The sequence below is a fragment of the Antechinus flavipes genome, chromosome X (genome assembly GCF_016432865.1).
Source record: "Antechinus flavipes isolate AdamAnt ecotype Samford, QLD, Australia chromosome X, AdamAnt_v2, whole genome shotgun sequence".
Lineage (NCBI taxonomy): Eukaryota > Metazoa > Chordata > Mammalia > Dasyuromorphia > Dasyuridae > Antechinus > Antechinus flavipes.
Window position 1 is genome coordinate 8152919 of NC_067404.1, and position 22769 is coordinate 8175687.

Genomic DNA, 22769 nt, shown 5'->3' on the forward strand with positions numbered 1-22769 from the left:
AGTTGATTCTCTAGGATTCTCTAAGTATACCATCATATCATCTGCAATAATCATCTACTCTACATGAGTAGAGATTCACAGGAAAATTAGGGCAAAAAGTTCAGGTCATGAGGAAGGGAAGAGAAACATATAAGGAATAGAAGATGCCAGGGCTATTGTTGCATAGACTCCACCAAGAAGATCAGGAACAGAGAAAGGCATGGAGATCAGGGCTAGGGACCCCCATGTTAATGAGAGGCAGGGGTATGCAGAGGTAGAGTCCCTCTATGAAATCTAGGACAAAGACCCCACCCTGATCTCCAGGACATCATGGGTAGAGAGCTGACAAAGAGATGGAGATCAAAGCTAGAATGTCCCCTAGAGGTCAGAGGAAGATCCCACAATGGACATCAGATTCAGAAACCTTCCATGGAGACCAGGGGCAGGGAATCCCCCATGGAGATCAGCATCTCAGACCCCCCCCCCCCACCATGGAGAGCAGAGAGACCCCCCATGGAGATCACGAGTATGGGGCCCAATGGAGATGTGGGACGCAGCCACACCATGGAGATCAGGCATACAGAACCCCTATGGAGAATCACATGATAGATCCTCAATAGAGATCAGAGGTAGAGACCCCCAATGGAGATGAAGGAGAGAGACCCCTTCCTGGCCATCAGGGGCAGAAACCCCTCATGGAGACCAGTGTCACAAACCCCCTGGGGTGGAGACCCTCCATGGAGCTCAAGGACGACATCCTCCCCATATGGAGCAAATTCAGAAAAATGAGGGTCAGAGATCCTCCGTGGAGATCAGGGTCACAGACCCCCTGGAGGCAGAGAGCCTCCATGGAGAGATCAAGGACAGTGTCCCCCCCATGAAGATCAAATTCAAAAATCAATGTAAAAGAACCCCCATGGGAATCGGGGTCAGAGACTCCCCATCGGGATCAGTGCCAGAAACCCCTGCAGGACAGACTCCTCATGGACATTTGGTTCAGACTCCCCGGGGCAGAGACCCTTCATGACCATCAAGGATGGAGACCCCCACCCATGGCGATCACGGTGATAGATCCACTGTGAGATGAGGCATCGAGAGCTGAAGGGTAAGGAAAAAGAAGTGGTGGAAGGGGAAACAGAGCGTGTGGAGATGAGACTGGAGAAGTTAGGTGGAAAAGATCAGGTCCTGAGGAAGGGAAGAGAAACCTGTAAGCAATAAAAGCTGGCAGGGATACTGTGACAGAGACCCCCCCTAAGAGATCAGGGGTAGATAATCCCCATGGGGATGAGTGTCAGTGATCCATTGTGGAGATCAGGGGTAGATACCCCCCATGGAGATGGGTGTCAGTGATCCATTGTGGAGGTCAGGGGTAGATAATCCCCATGGGGATGAGTGTCAGTGATCCATTGTGGAGATCAGGGGTAGATACCCCCCATGGGGATGAGTGTCAGTGATCCACTGTGGAGGTCAGGGATAGATAATCCCCATGGGGATGAGTGTCAGTGATCCATTGTGGAGATCAGGGGTAGATACCCCCCATGGGGATGAGTGTCAGTGATCCACTGTGGAGGTCAGGGGTAGATACCCCCCATGGGGATGAGTGTCAGTGATCCATTGTGGAGATCAGGGGTAGATACCCCCCATGGGGATGAGTGTCAGTGATCCACTGTGGAGGTCAGGGATAGATAATCCCCATGGGGATGAGTGTCAGTGATCCATTGTGGAGGTCAGGGGTAGATAATCCCCATGGGGATGGGTGTCAGTGATCCATTGTGGAGGTCAGGGATAGATACCCCCCATGGGGATGAGTGTCAGTGATCCATTGTGGAGGTCAGGGATAGATACCCCCCATGGGGATGAGTGTCAGTGATCCATTGTGGAGGTCAGGGGTAGATACCCCCCATGGGGATGAGTGTCAGTGATCCATTGTGGAGGTCAGGGATAGATACCCCCCATGGGGATGAGTGTCAGTGATCCATTGTGGAGGTCAGGGATAGATACCCCCCATGGGGATGAGTGTCAGTGATCCATTGTGGAGATCAGGGGTGGATACCCCCCATGGGGATGAGTGTCAGTGATCCATTGTGGAGGTCAGGGGTAGATAATCCCCATGGGGATGAGTGTCAGTGATCCATTGTGGAGATCAGGGGTAGATAATCCCCATGGGGATGGGTGTCAGTGATCCATTGTGGAGATCAGGGGTAGATACCCCCCATGGGGATGAGTGTCAGTGATCCATTGTGGAGGTCAGGGGGTAGATAATCCCCATGGGAATGGGTGTCAGTGATCCATTGTGGAGATCAGGGGTAGATACCCCCCATGGAGATGGGTGTCAGTGATCCATTGTGGAGATCAGGGGTAGATAATCCCCATGGGGATGAGTGTCAGTGATCCACTGTGGAGATCAGGGGTAGATAATCCCCATGGAGATGGGTGTCAGTGATCCATTGTGGAGATCAGGGGTAGATAATCCCCATGGGGATGGGTGTCAGTGATCCATTGTGGAGGTCAGGGGTAGATACCCCCCATGGGGATGGGTGTCAGTGATCCATTGTGGAGGTCAGGGGTAGATACCCCCCATGGGGATGAGTGTCAGTGATCCATTGTGGAGATCAGGGGTAGATACCCCCCATGGGGATGAGTGTCAGTGATCCATTGTGGAGGTCAGGGGTAGATACCCCCCATGGGGATGGGTGTCAGTGATCCATTGTGGAGATCAGGGGTAGATAATCCCCATGGGGATGGGTGTCAGTGATCCATTGTGGAGGTCAGGGGTAGATAATCCCCATGGGGATGGGTGTCAGTGATCCATTGTGGAGATCAGGGGTAGAGACTCAAATGGAGATCAGTGTTAGAGACCTCCCCAGGGACAGAGACCCCCATGGAAATCAGGGACAAAGATTCCACATAGAGGTCTGTCTCAGAGACCCATTATCAAGATCAGAGTCAGAGATCCCCCATGGAGGTCAGGGACTAAGACCACCTGGGGCAAAGCACCAGTATGGAGATCGGGGTCACACACTTACCATGAAGGCCGGAAACATAAATCCGCCATGAAATTTAAGGGGCAGGGAGCCCCCGTGGAGATCAGCTGTAGAGACCTCCTCCTCCCTCTCCTCCCTCTCCCTTCCCCCCAACCCCACCAGAGGAGAACAAGGTCAGAGGCCCCCATCATGGGTAGAGAGAAACCTCATGGAGATCAGTGTCAGAAACTCATTATGGAGAACAGGGTTCCAGATCACTCCTGGAGATCTATCAGGGGAGCCACCTGTAGAGACGGCTGGGATCGAATTTTCACCAGCAGAACAGATCGAGTCGTGTGAGGGGGCCATAAAATAGGAGACCGAGAGGCAATTGCAGCAAAGGTCACTCGACCTCTTGGCTCTGATTTGCTTCATCTCTGCACAGAACATGATTCCCAAGTACAGCAGGATTATTATTGGGTTTTTTATTTTTTATTTTTTTTTTTACATTTTTTTTTTCAACCAGAACGAGGCCATTGAAAAAGGTAAAAGGTCAACGGCCTCCGGGCTTTACTCATCCCAGGACTGGAAAATAAAAATCTCCTTATTCTCTACACAAAACTAGTGGGAACTTACACTTTGTAGGAAGCTAAGCAGGAAAAGCAATAGTGAAATAGGGGGAGGAGATGGGGAGACATAGACCCCTGGCAGGGGAGGGGGAGGGGACGGGGAGGGGCTTCGAAAGTCCCCCCTGCTGTTCTCTGGGGCCTCCACTTGGCAGGAGAATTGTTCTGGGGGAAACCCCTCTCAGGGCCTCGGGCGGCTGGGGAAGCCCCCGTGATTTCTGTGGCACTGGAGGCTTTCAGGGCTCCCCGGCCTGGGTATTGGGGGAAGGCCGAAGCCCACCCTGACCCCCTACCTGAAGCAGGAGGCGGGATGATGCGCCCATTTGATGGGTGTCTAGCAGGGCAGACAGGGAAAAGGAAGGCAGAGGGGAGGAGGGGAGGGGGGGCGGATCTCCCCGAGACACAAGATGCCCCGGGAGTGTCTGTGCTCTGTGACTGGCTCCTTTGGAAACGCACCTGGGGGGGGGAAGGGCGAAAGCCCCCCAGAGAGGGGAGAGAGCTGGCTCAGGGGCTTCCCTGCGTCTCCATTACTGGGCCTCTGGCCCCGCCGGGGCCTCGGGGGCCTCAGGCTCCCCAGGCCGGGGCTCGGCCGGGGAGAAGCTCCTTTCCAGGATGTGCCTCTGGAGATGGTGAATCCACTCCTCCTGGATGGAGAGGGGACCCCGGAACTGCACTTGGCAGAACCTGCACTTCAGCGTGTACACGGGGCCCCGAAACGTCACCAAGGGCGTCTGGGGAGGGGGGGGGACCAGGGAGTTGTCAGGCGGCGCTCTGGGAGGTGGCTGCCGCCCCGGGACCGGTTTCTGCTGAGAGTCCCTGGTCTCCTCCCCCCGAGAAGGGCGGGCTTGTCTGCGCCCACGCCGACGGACATGGTGGCGCTGGCGTTCGTGGGCCTTCCCCACAGCCGGAGGTGAGGCTGCCAGGGGTCCCCCGCCACCACCTCCGGCCCCGCCCACTTCCCCGGGCCTGAATTCACTCCCCAGGGGCTTCTCCATCAGCGTGAGGCGAGTGGGAGCCAGGGTGAGGGGCATTTGTTTGTCCCCATCCCGTCTGGGGCGGGAATGGCGGCCCTTCCCCAGGAGGGGACGGCCACCTGGAACCTGGCTGCCGTGGGCCCCCCCACTCTGGGGACCCCGCTTGATCCACTCCCTCAGGGTCTCAATCGGGGAGCCCTTCACACACCCTCCCGTCACCCCAAGTCGCCGCAGGTGAGCCTGAGCGTGGCTGGCCAGTGCCTGGCGATTCTCAAAATGGAGACCACACAGCTCGCACGGGGCTTCCCCGGGAGCCTGGCAGCTTGGGCCGGGAAGGGGCTCCGGCTTGACGGGCGGCTCCGGGCGCGTGCAGGTCTTGGGCTTCTTCTCCCCAGGGAGAAGCCGGTCATCGGGCGGCGGCCGCTTCGTCCTCAGGGGGGTGAGGAAACCGGCAATCGGGTCGGAGAGAAGAGGCGAGAGGGTCATCTTCTGGGCTCCCTTGGCGGGGCCAGGCCCGTATTTGCCAGAACCGCGGTACAATGGGACCAGAGACAGGGCCAGAGGCCCCTTCCCAGGGGATTTGGGCCCCTCCTCCCCCCGGGGAGGGGGCAGCTCGGCCGGCGCGGGCTCCTTCTTGACGGTCCCCGCCCGGGCCTTGTTCTCCAGGATCTCGTGAAGCTTGTCGATGGGCGAGCCGTACCACTTGGTCACGCCCATGTGCCGCAGGTGAGCGCGGGCATGGCAGGCCAGGCCCCTTCGGTTCTTAAACAGCTCCCCACAGAGCTCACAGCGGGCGTCGCGGGCCGGCTCGGCCCAGGGAGCTGCGGAGACAGGAAGAGGGCGATGGAAGGGGGAAGGGCCCCGGCACGGGGGGCCAAGCACCCCCACGGTGGGTGGGGAAACCGGCCTCCCTTCTCCGGGCCCGCCCCTCCGGACAGGCCGGCGCTTGTCCTAGGAAGGGGTCCCAGGGGCTCGTGCTGATCCAGTGCCCTTCCCCACACCCGCTTCCTCCGGGTCTCACTCACCTGCCTCGGACCTGAAGCAGGCCCAGTTTCCGGCCCTTTACGGGCCCCAAAGAGGCTCCACAGACCCGCCAAGGCGAGTGTGGGACGAAGCCCGCCCAGCGCCTTGTGGAAGGTGCAATCCCCGCCGGTTATTGACCCCCCCCAGCGCCTTGTGGAAGAGCCTGTGACACTTCCTGCAATCCCCCCGGTTACTGACCCCCACATTTAGGCAGCAGTGACTCAGCAGCCCCACCTCCGTGGGAAAAGGACCCTTCTCGGTGCCTGGGCTCTCCTGGGCACCCAGGCGGCCCCCGCCCTTACATCCCTAGCGGAGTCCCAGGTTTCCGTGTCTCTGGGCCTGAATCCCTGGTGTGGCTCCTCCCCCCCCCTTCCCCCAGGGGACACCTTACCTAGATCCAGGGGTGCCTTGTCCTGGCGAGGCGACCGCGGTCCCTGCGATGGGCGTCCTTCCCCGTGCGGGCCTCCCACCAACAGCTCCCGCTTGATCTCCACCCTCCTCGCCTTAGACTTTAGTTTCTCCTGGAGGGAGCGAAGAGGCCGACCCGGGAACCTCCTCCGAGCAGTTGAGTGTGAGGAGGTGGCTGCTGAGAGCCCCAGGGGGTCGCTCGATGGGCCCCAGTTCCCGGCAGGGGGCGGGGCGGGCGGCTCCGAAGCACTTTGAGCCCCCAGGGAGTCACCGGGGCCCCCGCCCATTGCCTCGGCCCGTACCTTTGGGCCCGGGGAGGTCGGGTCGGGAGGTCCTCGGGCCCGAGGCTTCAGGATCTCCGTCACGGTGTCAATGGGCGAGCCGTTGACGTCCCGCTCGGTCACCCCCGTGTCCCGCAGGTGGGAGCGCTTGTGCCTTGCCAGGCCTTTTCCATTCTCAAAGAACTGCCCACAGAGCTCACAGAGGATGTCCTGGGCTGGCTCCGGGTCCGATGAGAGACTGAGAGGAGACAGCTCCACGTCTGCGGGAGAGAGATCCCGCGCCCCCCGAAGGCCGGCCTCCCCCGACGCCCTCGGCTTGGGCTTCTTGGCCGGTGGAGGGGAGAGCGGCGAGAGAACCGTGGCCGGGGGCCGGCGGGCCGAGAAGCCGGGCCGCCCGGGCTCTGCCGGCACCGCCCGCTCCCCCGGGGGGTGGGTCTGGAAGCCCGAGTCTGTGGGGGCTCCCTTGGCACCCGGGGGGTTCACCCCCGGCTGGCTCAGGTGGGCTCTGGCCTGAGTGGACGGGCCCTTTCTGGTCTCAAACTGGGCCCCAGACAAGAGGCCATCAAACTCTCTGCGCAAATCACTATCTAAAGTGAAGGTCAGGGGCCTCTCATGGTCTGGCTGCGGCCTCTGGGCCTTCGCGGAGCCTGGCAGGGGGCTCGGGGGCAGCCTGGGGCTCTTGTCCCCGGGGTTCTTGGGTGGGGGGGACCCCGACAAAGCAGGCGGCACCTTCTGGAGGAGAGGGGGGCCCCGTGGGTGGGAAAGGCCCCTGGATGAGCAGCCAGGGAGTGACTTGATGGCCTTGTTGATGCGGGTCTCAGGGGATTTGTCAACTGCCTTGCTGGGGGCCCACAGGCCTGGGCGGGGAAAGGCAGTTGCCCCCTTTGGGGAGCCCGATTTCTTGGGCAGAGGCAGGGGCAGGGGCAGGGGCAGGGCCAGGGGCAGGGCCAGGGGCAGGGGCTGGGTCAGGGGCAGGGGGCGGCTAGGTTTTCCCTTCTGTTCCATCATTTCTGGGGGCAGGTCGATGGGGGCCCCGCTACTCTCAGCCTCAGACGCCCCTGGCTGCCGCGGGTGGGAGCGCGCATGGCGGGAAAGGCCTTTTTGGGTCTCAAAAGAAGCCCGGCACACCTCACAGGTCAGAGTCTGAGCTTTCAGAGCTGGGGGTCCTGGTCTGCTCCCCCGGGGACCCTCTGACCACATCTTGTGACCCAACCTGCCGGGGGCCCGCTCCAGCTGCCCTGGGGGAAGGCTCTTCTTTGGGGGTGGGGGCGAGGGCGGCCGCCGGCTCTTCTTCCTCAGAGGCGAGAAGCGGGGCGGCCCCCACCGATCCTGCCCCGGCTCCCGCCCGGCTCCGGCTCCGGCTCCGGCTCCGGCTCCCGCCCGGCTCCGGCTCCGGCTCCGGCTCCGGCTGGGACCGTGCCTTGGTGGTGCGGGAGCGGCAGGGCAAGGGCAGCGCAAGCGAGGCGGCTGGAGCAGCGAGGGCGGCGCCGTCGGAGGCGGCGGCGACTGGAAGGGAACTGAGGCGGCAGGAGATGGCGACGAGGGCTGCGTCCCCGTATGTACGCGCTCCCGGGGCGCGCCCCCCTCCCCCCTGCCTCCCAACCCCCCCCGCCGAGCGTCTTCGCCCCCACCCCCTCCCGTGCGCTTTTGTCGCTGGGCGCTGGTCGGTGGGCACGCGGGGCGAGGGTGTGATTGTTTAAAGAAACGTGTACGTTCTTTCTCGAGCAGCTTCTGCGTCAGTACCTTGGGTCTCTGGCCTTCAGGCAGAGATCGCTGGTCCTGAGCTATGTCTGCCTTTCCTTGGGCCTCTTAGCTCCCCTTCAGAGCAAGAGCAAGACAGTCCGAACAAGCCCCTCCCCGGGGCGCCGTGAGCCCCTGCCCTGGCCCTCGGTCCGGTCCCCTCGGACATTTTTACAGGCTCTCGGGGTTTCCACGCTTAGCGGGGTCCTCAGCCCAGATCGCCTCCCTCCCCGCGGGACAGCGCCCCACTGTGGCCACCAAGGACAGAGAACACACAGGGAGGGGGTTGTTGGAGACTCCCAAGGGACATAAGTGCCAGAGACCCCTCATGGCGGTCAAGAATCAGACCCCCCATGGAGATCAGGGACAGAGTCTCACCACTAAATGTGAAGCGGACCTCCCATAGAGACCAGTCACAGACCCCCCCCATGGAGATCAGGGACAGAGTCCCACCACTAAATGTGAAGCGGACCTCCCATAGAGACCAGTCACAGACCCCCCCATAGAGACCAGTCACAGACCCCCCCATAGAGACCAGTCACAGACCCCCCCATAGAAATCAGTCACAGACTCCCCCCATGGACATCAGTCAACAGACCCCCCATGGAGATCAGGGACAGACCCCCCATGGAGATCAGGGACAGAATCCCACCACTAAATGTGAAGGGGACCCCCCCCCATGGAGACCAGTCACAGACCCCCCCTATGGAGATCGGGGACAAAATCACACCACTAAATGAAGTGGACTCTCATAGAGACCAGTCACAGACCCCCCCATACAGACCAGTCACAGACCCCCCCATAGAGACCAGTCACAGACCCCCCCATAGAGACCAGTCACAGACCCCCCCTATAGAAATCAATCCAGACCCCCCCCTCATGGAGATCAGGGACAGACCCCCCATGGAGATCAGGGACAGAGTCCCACCACTAAATGTGAAGCGGACCTCCCATAGAGACCAGTCACAGACCCCCCCATAGAGACCAGTCACAGACCCCCCTCCCCATAGAGACCAGTCACAGACCCCCCCATAGAGACCAGTCACAGACCCCCCCATAGAAATCAATTCCAGACCCCCCCCTCATGGAGATCAGGGACAGACCCCCCATGGAGATCAGGGACAGAATCCCACCACTAAATGTGAAGGGGACCCCCCATGGAGACCAGTCACAGACTCCCCCCTGTGGAGATCAAGACTGATCCCCCCACATGAAAATCAGGGGCAAAGACCCCTCCTGGAGATCAGGGTCACCGACTCCCCACGGGCAGAGACCCTCCAGGCCGGTCAATGACAGTCCCCATGGAGATCAAATTCAGAGACCGCCCATAAAAAACAGGCTCCCAGAACCCCTGTAGAAATGGTCAGAGACCCACCACGGCGATCGATCGGTGCCAGAAACCCCACCATCCCTCACGGAGATCTGGTTTAAAATCCCCAGGGCAGTGACCCCCCATGGACATCAGGAACACTGACCCCCAAAGGAAACCACAACAACGTGAGATCCACTAAGAGATGAGGCACAGAAAGCTGAAGAGCAACAAAAAAGAAGAGATGCTGCAAGGGAGCTGCAGAGTATGTGGACATGAACGGCACAAATTGATAGGAAAATTAGGGCAAGAGATCAGGTGTCCGAGGGTGTACGGCCCTGATTTCCACTGATCTGCCACTGATCTCCACGTGGGGGAACACAAATCTCCGTGTGAGGGTTTAATATGGGGGGGTCTTGAACCCTGATCTCCCTGGGGGATCTCTGGTGCTGATCCCATAACGGGTCTCTGAATCTGCTATCGCTAGGGATTCTGTGACCTTGACTGCTATGGGTGTCTATGACCATGATTACCTAGAGAATCTGTCTGTGATCTCATTTACGGCTCTCTTCCTCTGCTCTCCATGTGGGGTCTCTGCCCCTGGTCTCCCCGGGTTGCCGGCGTCCCCGTCCTCCGCGGGGGGTCTCCGCCGCAGCTGTCCAAAAGGGGTTTCTGACCCGGATCTCCCCGTAGGGACGCTGGCATTGATTCCCATGGGGAAGTATCTACCCCTGATCTCCAAAGGGGTGCTGCGACCTTGATGTCCCCGGGAGGTCTCTGCTTCAATAGGCCTCGGGGGTCTGCCCTTATTTCCCGGACGTCTCTCCCCTGATTTCTTTTTTTCATGTTTTTCAAAATCAATTTAAATTTTGTTTTTTATTAAAGCTTTTTATTTTCACAACAGCTGCAAGGACAATTTTCCAACATAGACTCTCGCGTAGCCTTGCGTTCCGGATTTCCCCCATATGTTCCACATGTTAACATATATGTTAAGTCCAATATATGGAAACGTATTTACACAATTACCTTAAGGGGTCTCGTTCCCAGGTGGGGGTTGTGACCCTCGTCTCCGTAGGGGTTCTTTGCCCCTGACCTCATTCTCATGTCCGGTCTGTGCTTTGTTCTCCATGAGACGTCTGTGTCCGGGGTGTCCGTCTCCGCCCCCTTCGCGTATAGGATCCTGATATTTATGTGGGGACCTCTACCCCTGATCTCCATGTTGAGTCTTTGCATTTGGTTTTCCTGGAGGGCTTTTCCCTTGATTTCTTTGTGGGTCCCTGACTACGATCTCCATACGGTATCTGTCTGTGATCTCACGTGGGGGCCTTTGCCCCTGTTTTCCGGGGGGAGGGCTCTCGACCCCTGATCTCCATGGGGTTTCTCCACCTCCGATCTCTAAACGGGTCCTGTGACCTGATGTCCAGGAGGGATTTCTGCTACCAATTTCCACGGGTGTCTGCTCTCATCCCCACGGGGGTCTCTCGCCCTGATTTCCATGGGGGGCCCTGAGCCTCTCTTTCCTTAAGGGTCTCTGCCACAACAACCCCGCCACCTTTTATTCCTTTCTCGTTTCTCTTCCCTTCTTTGTGACCCGATCTTTTCCCTGTGAATCTTTGCTCCGCGTCTCCACACTCTGCTGTCTCCTTCCACCATCTCTTTTTTGTTGGCCTTTAGCACTCTACGCGTCCATGCTTAGTGAACTCTATGGGGGCGTCTGGGACTGGAATCTCCATGGGGTTTTGATGGTCGGTCTCCGAATTTGATCTCCATGGGGGTCTCTTTAACTGACACCCACTGAGCGTCTCTTCTCCTGGTGGGTCTATGATCAGTGGATCACCATCAGGAGTCTTTGCCCTAATCTCCATGGGGGGTCTCTAACCATTACCTCCATAGGCGGTCCGTCTCTGAATCTGATCTCTCTAGGGGGGTCCTGATTTCCAAAGGGGTCCTGCGAGCCTGATCTGCATGAGGGGTCTCTACCCCTGAGTTTCTCTGTCTCTCATCACCATGGGGGTCTCTCACCCTGATTTCCTTGGGGGCTCTGTGCCTGTGATCTCCATCAGAGTCTCTCTCTAGTCCTGATCTCTATGGGAGTTCTCTACCCCTGATCTCCAAAGGGATTCTGTGATTCTCATCTTCAGGAGGGATCTCTTCTTCTAATATCCACGGAGGGGTCCACTCTCATCGCCATAGCGGTATCTAGTACGGATTTCCATGTGGGCTCCAGGACCCCTTTATGGAGACTAGAGGCACAGACCTCACATGGAAACTAGTGTTGGAGACCCCCCGTTGAGATTAATGGTAGCGAGCCCTCATGGAAATCAAGGTCAGACACCCCCATACTGGAATAAGGGGTAAAAACCTTCCATAGAGATCAGTGACAGATCCCCCATAAAGATCAGTGTCAGAGACCAATTTTAGAGATCAGCATCAGAGTTCCCCAAAGAGATCACGGTCCCGGATCTTCCATGGGCAGAGCCCCCTTATGTACACCGGGATCACATACCCCCCAGGGAAATCAGGGACTGATCCCCCATGTAGATGAGACTTAGAGTCAAATACAGAGACAACCCCCCATAGCGAACAGACTCAGAGACCATCCTTGAAAATTAGGGTTAGAGATCTCCCATGGAGATCAAGCCAGCCCTCCCATAGAGATCAGGGCCAGAGACACCCCATAGAACTCAGAGCAGAAACTCCATGGAGATCAGTTGCAGAGACCCACATAAAAATCAGGGTCAAAGACACCCCCCATTGAGATCAGAGACATGGTCAGAGACCCGCCATGGAAATCATGGGAAGAGACACCCCATTTCTAGAACTCCCATGGGCCGAGACCCTCCATAAACATCAAGGAAGAGACCACTCACAGAGATCAGAGCAGGGACAGAGTCCGCACGTGGAGATCAGCGTACAATATCCCAGGCGTCCGAGCCCTCTTATCGGGGCAGAGAGCCCCCATTTAAATCAATGGCCGATGCTGCTCCAGGGCAAAGTCCTCTTATGGAGATCAGTGTCAGAGAACCCTCATGGAAGTCAGGGGTAGAGATCTAGCATGTTGATCAGAGCATATATATCAGGATAAGAGACCCCCCCCCCCCCGGTATAAGGGGAAGAAACCCATGGAGATCAAGTTCAGAGACCAACCATAAAAATCAGGATCAGGGAACGGGTCACAGACCCCCTATGGAGATCAGTGTCATAAACCTCCCTCTCCCTCCACCTTCGCCTAGGAAGGAGACCTCCCGTGGAGATCAGTCCCAGAGACACCTCCACCCCACCATGGAGAGCACAGCATATGAATCACTAAGACATGATGGATAGAGAGCCGGAGACAAATGAAAAAGAAGAGATGGTGGAAGGGACCAACAGAATGTGTGGAGGTGAGGGGCAAAGAGTCACAGGGAAATTAGGGGGGAAAGAGCAGGTCATGAAAAAGGGAAGAGAAACATGTGAGGAATAAAAAGTGGCAGGATTATCATGGTAGAGGCCACCAATAACATCAGGGGTAGAGACCCCCAAGGAGTTCAAAGGCCCCCCACATGGAAATTGTGTCAGAGACCAATTATGGAGATTTAGGTCCGACGTCCATTATGGAGATCAGGGCCGGCGACTCAACGTGAAGACCACGGGCATAGGCCCCCAGGAACATGAGATGCAGGCACTTGCCATGGAGTTCAGGGTCATAGACCCACCCCCCTCATGGAAATCAGGATAAGAGGATGACAGATGACCCTGGGACAGAGACTCTCCATGGACATCAAGGACAGCGATCCCCCATGGAGATCGCCCCCTCTCTCAGAGGCAAGAGAGATTCATTCCATTTTCCACTTGGCTGGCTGGAGGCTGAAGGAAGCAGAGGCAGAAGCAAAGGCCAAAGCTACAAGAGCTCTTGCAACCAAGCAGAGAGATAGGCCTCAACTAACCGGGCTATTTTGGAAGGAGAAAATAAACGTTTGCATTTTTACCTGCATTTTGGGTGATAATTACTCTTAACTGAAACTAAGGCTGCCTCCAGAAAACCTCCCCAAGAAACTCACTGCCAGAGAGAACCATTATATTATATTATTCTAAAGAAGAAGATCACCACATTTTGGCACCCAACGAGGGGCATGAACCCACGACCCTGAGATTAAGAGTCTCATGCAGTTAAGAGTAATAATCTCTTTTGCCTCTGAGAGAAGGCTTCTGGCTCTCAATCTCCCAGAGTGCTCTGTGTCTGTCCAAGCGTGCTTCTCGCCAATCTAATTCAGCTGAACTCCCTTGACTGGGCCTCTGTCTGCTTCTTATATCTAAGAGAGTGGGATTGTGAGATATCTCCCAGCATGCTCTCTGGCCTTAAGAGCTTCACGGGAGGTGTGAATTCACAAAGTTCCAAAGTTAACTTTGTGAATCTCCCATACTTGTGAATTCCAAGGAATAAAGGTGTGAACACAAGCATTGTTATCCATTAGTTCTACTTAGTACCTTGTTTCAGGTTCTGGCCCAAAACATCTCCTTGTAAGATCAGATCAGTGATACTGAACCAGGCTAAATTAGAGAATTATTGTCTCTATCAACTCTAAAGACTTAACACTTTTTAAAGATTCCAACAGAACCCCATGGAAATCAAATTGAGAGACCAGTCATAAAAATCAGTCTCAAAGAACCTCCATGGAGACCAGTGGCAGAAACCAGCCATGGAGATCAGGGTCCAATATGCCTGGGGCCAGAGCCCCCTTGTGGAGACCAGCGTCAGAGACCTTACATAGAGATTAGTGTTGGAGACTCCTCATGGAGCTATCCCCCCGCTCCGACAGTTCCCCCTTATACAAACCAGGGGAAAAGACCTCACATGGAGATTTGTGTTGGAATCTCCCCATGGAAATCAGTGGCAGAGACACTGCCTTGGCAATTCAGCTCAGACACCTCCCATGAAGAGGAGAGGTGGACCTTTCATGGACAGCTGGGTCCAAAACCCCCTTCCCCATGGAGGTCAGGGATACACACAAACCATGGAGACCAAAAAAGAGATCACATATGGAGATCAAGGTCAGAGACCCCCCTCTTTGAAATCAGCACAAGTTCTCTCAAGTGAGATCAGAGACAGACCGCCTATGTAGATCATGTTTAGAGACACATCATGGAGGCTAACTTAGATCAGAGACTCCCACTGGTGATCCACTGATCATAGACCCACAAAGAGAAGAGACCCTTAATGGACGTCAATGACAGAGATCCCCGTTTGGAGATCCAATTCAGAGACTGATTATAAAAACCAGGATCAGAGAATCCCCATGGACGTTGGGGTCAGAGATTTCTTATAAAGATCTGTGCCAGAAAGCTCCCTCCCAGTAAAGAGGCCTCCCCTGGAGATAAGGGCTGCAGATCTCCCCAGGGAAAGAGATCCTCCATGGATATCAAGGACAAAGCCCCGCATGGATATCACCACTTGAGATTCACTAACTATCTCATCTTCATCTCATCTTCATGGGGAATCTCCATGCCCCCATGGAGTTCAGGGCTAGTAACGCCACATGGAAATCTATGTCAGAGAGCAATTATGGAGATCTGGGTCTCAGAACCCCTATGGAGATTAGGTTCTAAGACATGGAAGGGACTGAGAAGCTCTATGAAGATCAGGGCCAGAGACTCACCATGAAGATCCTAGGCATAGATTCCCCATGAAGATGAGATGCAAGGACATACCATAGAGTTTAGGCTCATAGACTTTCCATGGAAATCAGGGACAAAGACCACCACAGGCAGACTCCCTCCACAGAAATCAGAGTCACAGACCTTTATGGAGATTAGAGTCAGAGATCCTGCATTGAGATCAGGGTGAGAGACCCTACTTGGAGATCAGAGAAGACCCTCATGGATGTTAGAACCAGAGTTCCCACAAGGAGATCAGTGTCAGAGATCCCCATGGAGATCAGAGGCACAGAGCTGACATGGAAATCAGGTCTGGAAACCCCCATAATGAGGAGAGTGGGCCCCCCATGGATATAAGAAGCAGAGACCCCCCATGGTGATCAGGGTCACAAGACCCATTTGGCATTTAGGGGTGGAGACCCCCCCGTAAAATTCAGGGGTAGATAACCCCCATGGAAATCATGGGCAGAGACCCTCATATGAGAGCAGAGACAGACTGCTTATGAAGTTTATGGTCAGAAACCCCCCATGGAGACTAGGCTCACAGAATCCCTGTGGAGATGAAACTCAGAGATCCTGCATGGAGATCAGGGTGCAAGACCCCACAGGGGCAGCCGCCTTATGAATATTCGGGACACAGACTCCCTGTTGAGATCAGTGGCAGAGGTCTCCCCTCAAAATCTGAGTCACAGCAGCCCCCGGGGGCAGAGAACCTTCATGGACATCACGAAGAGAGATTCCCCATGGAGGTCAAGGTCCAAAGCTCTCCAGAGCAGGGCGCCTTTATAGCAACCAGGGGCAGAGACCTCACCTGGAGATTAGTGTTGGCGCCTCCCCACAGACATCAGTGGCAGAGACCTCTCATAGAAATCTGGGCTACAGACTCCCATGGGGATGAGGGCAGACCCCCTATGATTTTTAGAGACCCCCCCATGGAGATAAGGGTCCAAAAGCCTCCATGGCGATCTGTGGAGTGCACAACCCCTGAAAATGCCATAAAGCAGACCAGCTGTTCTGGCTCTCCCAGAGACCATGAAAAGCAAGAGAGAAGAAAGACAGACATCAGTGTTCTTTCCAAAGTGATGCTCTCTAATTTATTTTCCTTAATTTTATTTATTGTTGCAGAGACCCCACCAAGGAGATCAGGGCAGGAGAACTTCATGGTGATATGAGGTAGAAGTATGCAAGAGTAGAGACCCCCATGTAAATAAGGGTCAGAGATCCCCATGGAGATGAGATGCACAGAGCCTACATTGAAAATAGGGCTAGAGACTCCCATAAGGATGAGAGCAGACACACCATGGATATTGGAGGCAGAGGTCCCTCGTGGACACAGCAGGGTCACAGAATCCTTTTGGAGATAAGGGGTAATGACTCTCCATGGATTCCAGCAGCAGAAACCTCCCACGGAGATCAGGGTCAGAGACTCCCCATGAACATCAGAGACAGACATCTCTTTACAGCTGGGTCAGAGACCCCCCCCCCCCCCATGGAGGTCAGGGATACCGCCCTGGATATCAACATGGAGACCAAAGGCAGAGACCATAGCTGGAGAGCAAGGCTAAGACCCTCCCCTATAAATCAGCTCAAAAATTCCCAATGGAGATCAAATACAGACCACCTATAGAGATCATGGTTAGAGACCCATCATGGAGATATGGGTCATAGACATCCGGGGGACAGACATTTCATGGACATCAAGGACAGGGACACCCCTTGGATATCAAATTCAGAGAAGGACCATAAAAATCTGTAGTGTTCTTCTTTTCTTTATAATATAATCGTTCTCTCTGGGAGCAGGTTTCTTGGAGAGCTTCTGGAGGCAGCCTTACTTTCAGTTCAGAGTAATAATCACGTCAAATGCAGCCAGCTGTTAAAAGTTCAAATCTTTTATTGTCTCTTCCAAAACAGCCCAGTTAGCTTTCTTCGAGGCCTATCTCTCTCCTTGGTTCCAAGAGCTCTTGTTGCTAGTCCTTTGCCTCTGCCAGCTTCAGCCTCTCTTCTTCCGAATCTCCAGTTCTGCCCGACTGCAGTCTCTGGCTTCTCAGTCTCCCCAACTGACTCTTGGCTGAGGCTTGGCCTTTTATATGCCCTTTTAGAGGTGTGACCTCAAAGGTTGACTCCTCCTCCTCCGAGAGTGGGATTGTGGCTTCCTAACTTGTGAATCTCCTGGACTTGTGAATCTCAATCACTAATGTGTAAACTAATGTGTGAACTCTTAAAGATGTGAAAGGTGTGAACTCTGAACTAGAGAACTGCTAAGCACAATGCTAAAATTAAACAACTGACTTATCACTTTGTAAGAATCCTAACAAAAATCAGTATCCGAGAACCCCTATGGAAGTCTGTGTCAGAGGCCCCACATGAAAAACTAGGTCCAATATCCCCGCAGCAGAGCAACCTTATAGAGACCAAGGACAGAGGCCTCACATACAGATTAGTATTGAAGTTGCTGCATGGAAATCAATGGCAGAGATCCTCCATGGAAATCAGGGCCAGAGATCCCCAGTGAAGAGTAGCAGGAGACTGCTCATGGGATATCGACAGCACATGTGAAGATCAAAGCCAGAGACCTCCTCCATGGAAATCAGGGGCAAAGATCCCCCATTGAGATCTGACACAGACTGTATAAAGATCATGGTCAGAGACCCCCCCCCATGGAGATTAGGGGCAGAGACCCACAGGGACAGAGAAATTCCATGGGCCTCAATAACAGAGATGCCCCATGGAGATGAAATTCAGAAAATGAACATAAAATTGAGAATCAGAGAACCCCTATGGAGAGCACTGACAGAGACCTGCCATGGAGATAAGGGTTATAGACTGCTTCCCCCTCCCTCCCCCCCGGGGACAGAGAATCTTTGTAGATATCAAGGAGAGAGACCCCCATGTAAATCATGGGGTAATATGGACAAAAAGAAGAGGGATCGAGAGCTGAAGACCGACAAAAAAGATGGTGGAAGGGGGAAGCAAAGTATGTGGAGATGAGGGACAAAGATTCACAGGGAAATTAGAGGAAAAGATCAGGTCATGAGGAAAAAAAGAGAAATGTTTAGGGAATACAAAATGTCAGGGTTATTGTTGCAGAGACCCCACCAAGGAGATCAGGGTCAGAGTCCCCACTAACATGGAGATCCATGTTAGAGACCCATTGTGAAGATCTAGGTCAGAGATCCCCTATGGAGATCAGGGTGCAAGATACCAAAAGGGCAGAGAAGCCGTATGTCGATTAGGTTCAGAGATCCTGCATGGAGATCAGGGTACAAGACCCCCAGGGACACAACTCCCTTATGGGGACCAGGGACACAGACCCTCCATGGAGAGCAACAACAGAGAAATAGAAATAGAGGTCACAGAAGCTTCTAGGGACAGAGAACCTCCATGGACATCAAGGACAGAGATACCCTGTAGACATCAAGGTCCAATATCCCACCGAGGCAGAGCCCCCTTATAGAAACCAAAGGCAAAGAGGACACATGGAGATTAGTGTTGGAGTCATCCTATTAAGAGCAGAGGCAGACCTCTCATTGACAAGTATCAGAGAGACCCCACAGAGGTCAGGGACACAGAAAAACCAAGAAGACCAAAGGCAGAGACCACATGTGGAGATCAAGGCCAGAGACCGAACCATGGAGATGATTGTCAGAGATCTCCCATCCATATCAATGGCAAAACCCCCATGGAAATCACAGAGATGATTGTCAGAAACCCATTGTGGAGATCTGAGTAAGAGAATCAACATGGAGATCAGGGTCAGGGAAGTAAAGTGGAGATCAGGGTATGAGAACCCACAGAGAGATCAAGTTCAAAAATTCCAATAGAAATCAGGGCCAGGGAGCTCTCATGGAGATCACTGCAAGAGAACAATCATGGAGATAGGGTTACAGATCACCCATGGAGATCAGGGTCCAATACCCCCAGGGCATAGTCTTCTTATGGAGACCAGAGGTAGAGACCATACATGGAGATGATTGTCAGAGATACCCCATCCATATCAATGGCAAAATCCCCATAAAAATCAGGGGCAGAGACCAGCCATGGAGATCAAGGACGGGGACCCAACATGGAGATCACAGCGTGAGATCCACTAAGAGATGAGCGATAAAGAGCTGAGAACAATGAAAACGAAGAGATGGTGGAAGGAGACAGCAGAGTGTGTGGAGAGGAGGGCAAAGATTCACAGGGAAATTAGGGGGGAAAGATCAGGTCCTGGGATGGGAAAAGAAATGTGTAAGGAATAAAAGATGGCAGGTTTATTGTGACAGAGACCCCACCATAGGAATCTGCCGTAGAACCCTAATAAAGATCAAGGATAGAAGTTCCCATGGAGATTAGTGTTGGAGACCCATTAATCGGATCTGGGTCAGTGAATCAACATGGAGATCAGGGTCCGAGAACCCCCATGGAGATCAGAAACAGAGACTTTACATTGATATCAGTGTAACTGACCCCCAACCCCAGAGAATCTCCATGGACATCAAGGTCAGAGATCACAATGTAGATCTCAGAGTAAGATGGATGAAGAGATGAGAGACTGAGAGCTGAAGACCCAGGAAAAAAGAAGAGATGGTGGAAGGGGAAGCAGAGTGTGTGGGGATGAGGGGCAAAGATTCACAGGGAAATTAGGGGGGAAAGGTCAGGTCATGGGGAAGGGAAGAAAAACCTATAAAGAATACAAGGTGGCAAATTGCTGTTACAAAGATCCCATAAGGAGAGCAAGAGCAGAGAATCCCAGGGAGATCAGAGGCACAGAGCCCCCATGGAAATCAGGGCTAGACATCCCCATGGTGATGAGTGGCAGGTGTTTGCAGGGGTTGAGACCCTTCTGTGTAGATCAGGGTCAGAGACACCACATGGAGATCAGAGCAGAGCCCCCATGGACATTACAGAGACCCCCATGGAGATGAGAGGCACATAGCCCACAAGGAAATCAGGGCTAGAGACCCCTATGGGGATGAAAGCAGATCCCCATGGATATTGGAAGCAGAGACCCCCCATGAAGATCAGGGTCACATGATCCCTTTAGAGATCAGGGGTAGAGAGCCCCCATGGAAATCAGGGGCAAAGACCCCCAAATGGCATCAGAGACAGATGCCCTAGGGAGATCATGGTCAGGGACCCACATAGGGTTCCCCCCATGGACATGAAACTGAAAGTCAAAAATAGAGGGGCCAGAGACCCCTCATGAACATTAGAAGCAGGCCCCTCATAGACATCTGTGTCGGAGAGCCCCCATGAAGGTCAGGAATACAGACAAACCGGGGAGACCAAAGGCAGAGAACACACATGAAGATCAAGGTCAGAAAACCCCTTGGGTATTAGCCCAAAGACTCCTAATTGAGATCAGAGATGCCTATGGAGATCATGGTTAGAGACACACTATGAAAATTAGGGGCAGAGACCCCCAGGTCTTAGAGACCCTCCATGGACATCAAGAAAAGAGATGCCCCATGGAGATCAAATTCAGAGACTATAAATAAGAGTGTCAGCGAACCCCCATGGGGAACAGGGACCCCCATGAAGACCGGGGTAGAAATCCCATGGACATCAGGGTGATGAGAGACATCGGTAGGCAAGATCAGAGAACCCTCAGTATATCAGGGTTAGAGACCCCCATGGATATTGGGGTGCAATACTCCATGCGGTAAAGCCCTAGTGAGACCAGGGCCAGAGAAATCACATGGAGATTAGTGTTGGAGTCTCCCCAGGGAGTTCAGAGGCACAGACCCCTCATGGAAATCACGACCAGAGACCCACCATGAAGATCAGAGGCAGAACCTTTATGGACAGCTGGGTCAGAGAGCCCCCATGGAGGTCAGGGACACAGACAACCCATGGAGACCAAAGGCAGAGATCACACAGGGAGATCGGGGTCAGAGACCCCTCCTTGAAATCAGCAGAAAAACTCCAAATAGAGATCAGAGGCAGACCATGTATAGAGATCATGGTGAGAGCCCCCCCCCCCCCCATGGAGAACAGTGTCAGAAACCCCTGCCCAGGAAAGTGACCCCAAATGAAGATCAGTGTTAGAGACAAGTTCTAAAAAAAGAGAAAAGCTTTAAGGAGAACAGCCAGATGAGGAAGCGTGAGGAGAAAGAGGAAGAGAAAGGAGAGATTCATGGAGATATCACCAGAGAGCATGGGGAATTAAGTGAACTTGAAGAATGTGATTCTCACTCTCATAGCCCAGCTTCAACTCCATCTACACCTGAACAGGTTGTTGACCCCCCCCCCCCCCATCAACTTCACTTTCGTGGGTGGAGAGAGGAGGAGGAGTGGGAGGGGCAGTGATATCACCAGCACCTCCCCCCACCCCCAGCAAACACTCCCCCATGACTAGATTGCAAAAGGCACTACTTAAAGCCAAAAAGAAAGGGGCAGAATACAGAAGTTTTTCGAATAGAAATGTATCCTGTGATTTAACAGTTTGACTCTTCAGGTAAAGAAAGCAGAAGATACACTACACTCCTTTTGATCGAGAAATCATCAAAGACCTAAAAAAAGGCTTGGTCTCTTTATGGGGCAACATCATCTTATGTTAAGATATTACAGAATTTGGCTTATGAAATTCTAACCCCTAGTGACTGGAAATCTATAGCAAGGACAGGCTTAGACCCTGGACAAAACTTGTGGCTCTCCGAATAGAGTGAACTCTGTAGCACACGAGCCCAACGAAATAGGCAAACTGGAGTTAATCCTCCAATCACCTGTGACCAACTAACAGGTGTAGATTCTTATGTAGACACTTCAGCACAGATTAATTACCCCATAGCAGCATATGAGCAAATTGCTTCTGCTGTTTTCAAAGCATGGGATTTTATCCCCAGGTAAACAGGATAGAAGAGAGGCCTTCACGAAAATAGAGCAAGGTCCACACGAACCCTTTGCTGGTTTTCTGGGACGTCTGCAGACAGCTGTCATACGAACTATTGATGAAAATGCAGTGACAGACATTATGATAAGGCAACTTGCTAGAGAAAATGTTGATGAGGTTTGTAGAAGAATTATACTAGGACTACACAAGGATGTTTACAATTCATTCTGCTGAGTGGACTGAAAAGAAGTTCTGACTACTCTCTTTATAGTTGTCACAAGGGTATACAGAACAAAGGTTATGTTTGGATGCATCTGTAAAGAGAGTTGGTCCTTTAAGAGAAACCTTAGAAAGTTTTCTTCAAAAATCCATTATCAATTATGTCATAGCCGGGTTATCTTTAAGGAAGACCCGTGGGTAAAATTTGGAGCTGTGGCCCATAAAACTTGCCACTCTGGGATGGTTTCACAACATACATTAATTCGTGCATTGGTATAAAAGGTGTATATCTTGTCAGGTCTTATCCCACATAATTATACTGCTCGCTTAATGGCCTTTAATAAAATTCTAGCCACAAGCACTGGGTAAGGAGTAAGGCTTTGTTCTGGTTGTGCCGGGAGGTTCACCCACTCTATCACACTGTCTCCTTGAGGAAGGACTGCTGTGGGTGCCTCTTGTGTCGCAAAAACTGATATTTCCAAGGGTTTTTGAGTGACTCTTTCAACCACATTGGATAAAACCAGTTCAATCTCTCTCAAAGCCTCTTGAGCTTCTTTTGTAAGTTGGTGTGATGAGTTTAAAGCAGTGTCTCCCCTTAAAATGTCACATAATGGTTGCAATTGATAGGTAGTTAAGCCTAACACTGGACGCATCCATTGGATATCTCCTATCCATTTCTGAAAGTCATTTAAGGTGTTCAACTTCTCTGTTCTTAAAGAAAGCTTTTGTCCTATAAGCACCTTAGGATATATTTCATATACTAAATATTGAAAAGGAGCATGTCTTTGAATTTTTCTGG

The 22769-nt window shown here is 53.4% G+C and overlaps 1 protein-coding gene across 1 annotated transcript; it reads right to left on the reverse strand.

The window, feature by feature from the left end:
- Window positions 1-3903: 3903 nt before the first annotated feature.
- Window positions 3904-10521, reverse strand: LOC127542794 (protein Wiz-like). Its single transcript, XM_051968609.1, has 6 exons — window positions 10330-10521; window positions 9866-9958; window positions 6865-8006; window positions 5957-6504; window positions 5450-5740; window positions 3904-5363 (listed from the first exon to the last, which is right to left on the reverse strand). Exons 1-6 carry the CDS (start codon window positions 10519-10521, stop codon window positions 4096-4098), a joined length of 3534 nt encoding a protein of 1177 aa, XP_051824569.1. The 3' UTR covers window positions 3904-4095.
- Window positions 10522-22769: the final 12248 nt, after the last annotated feature.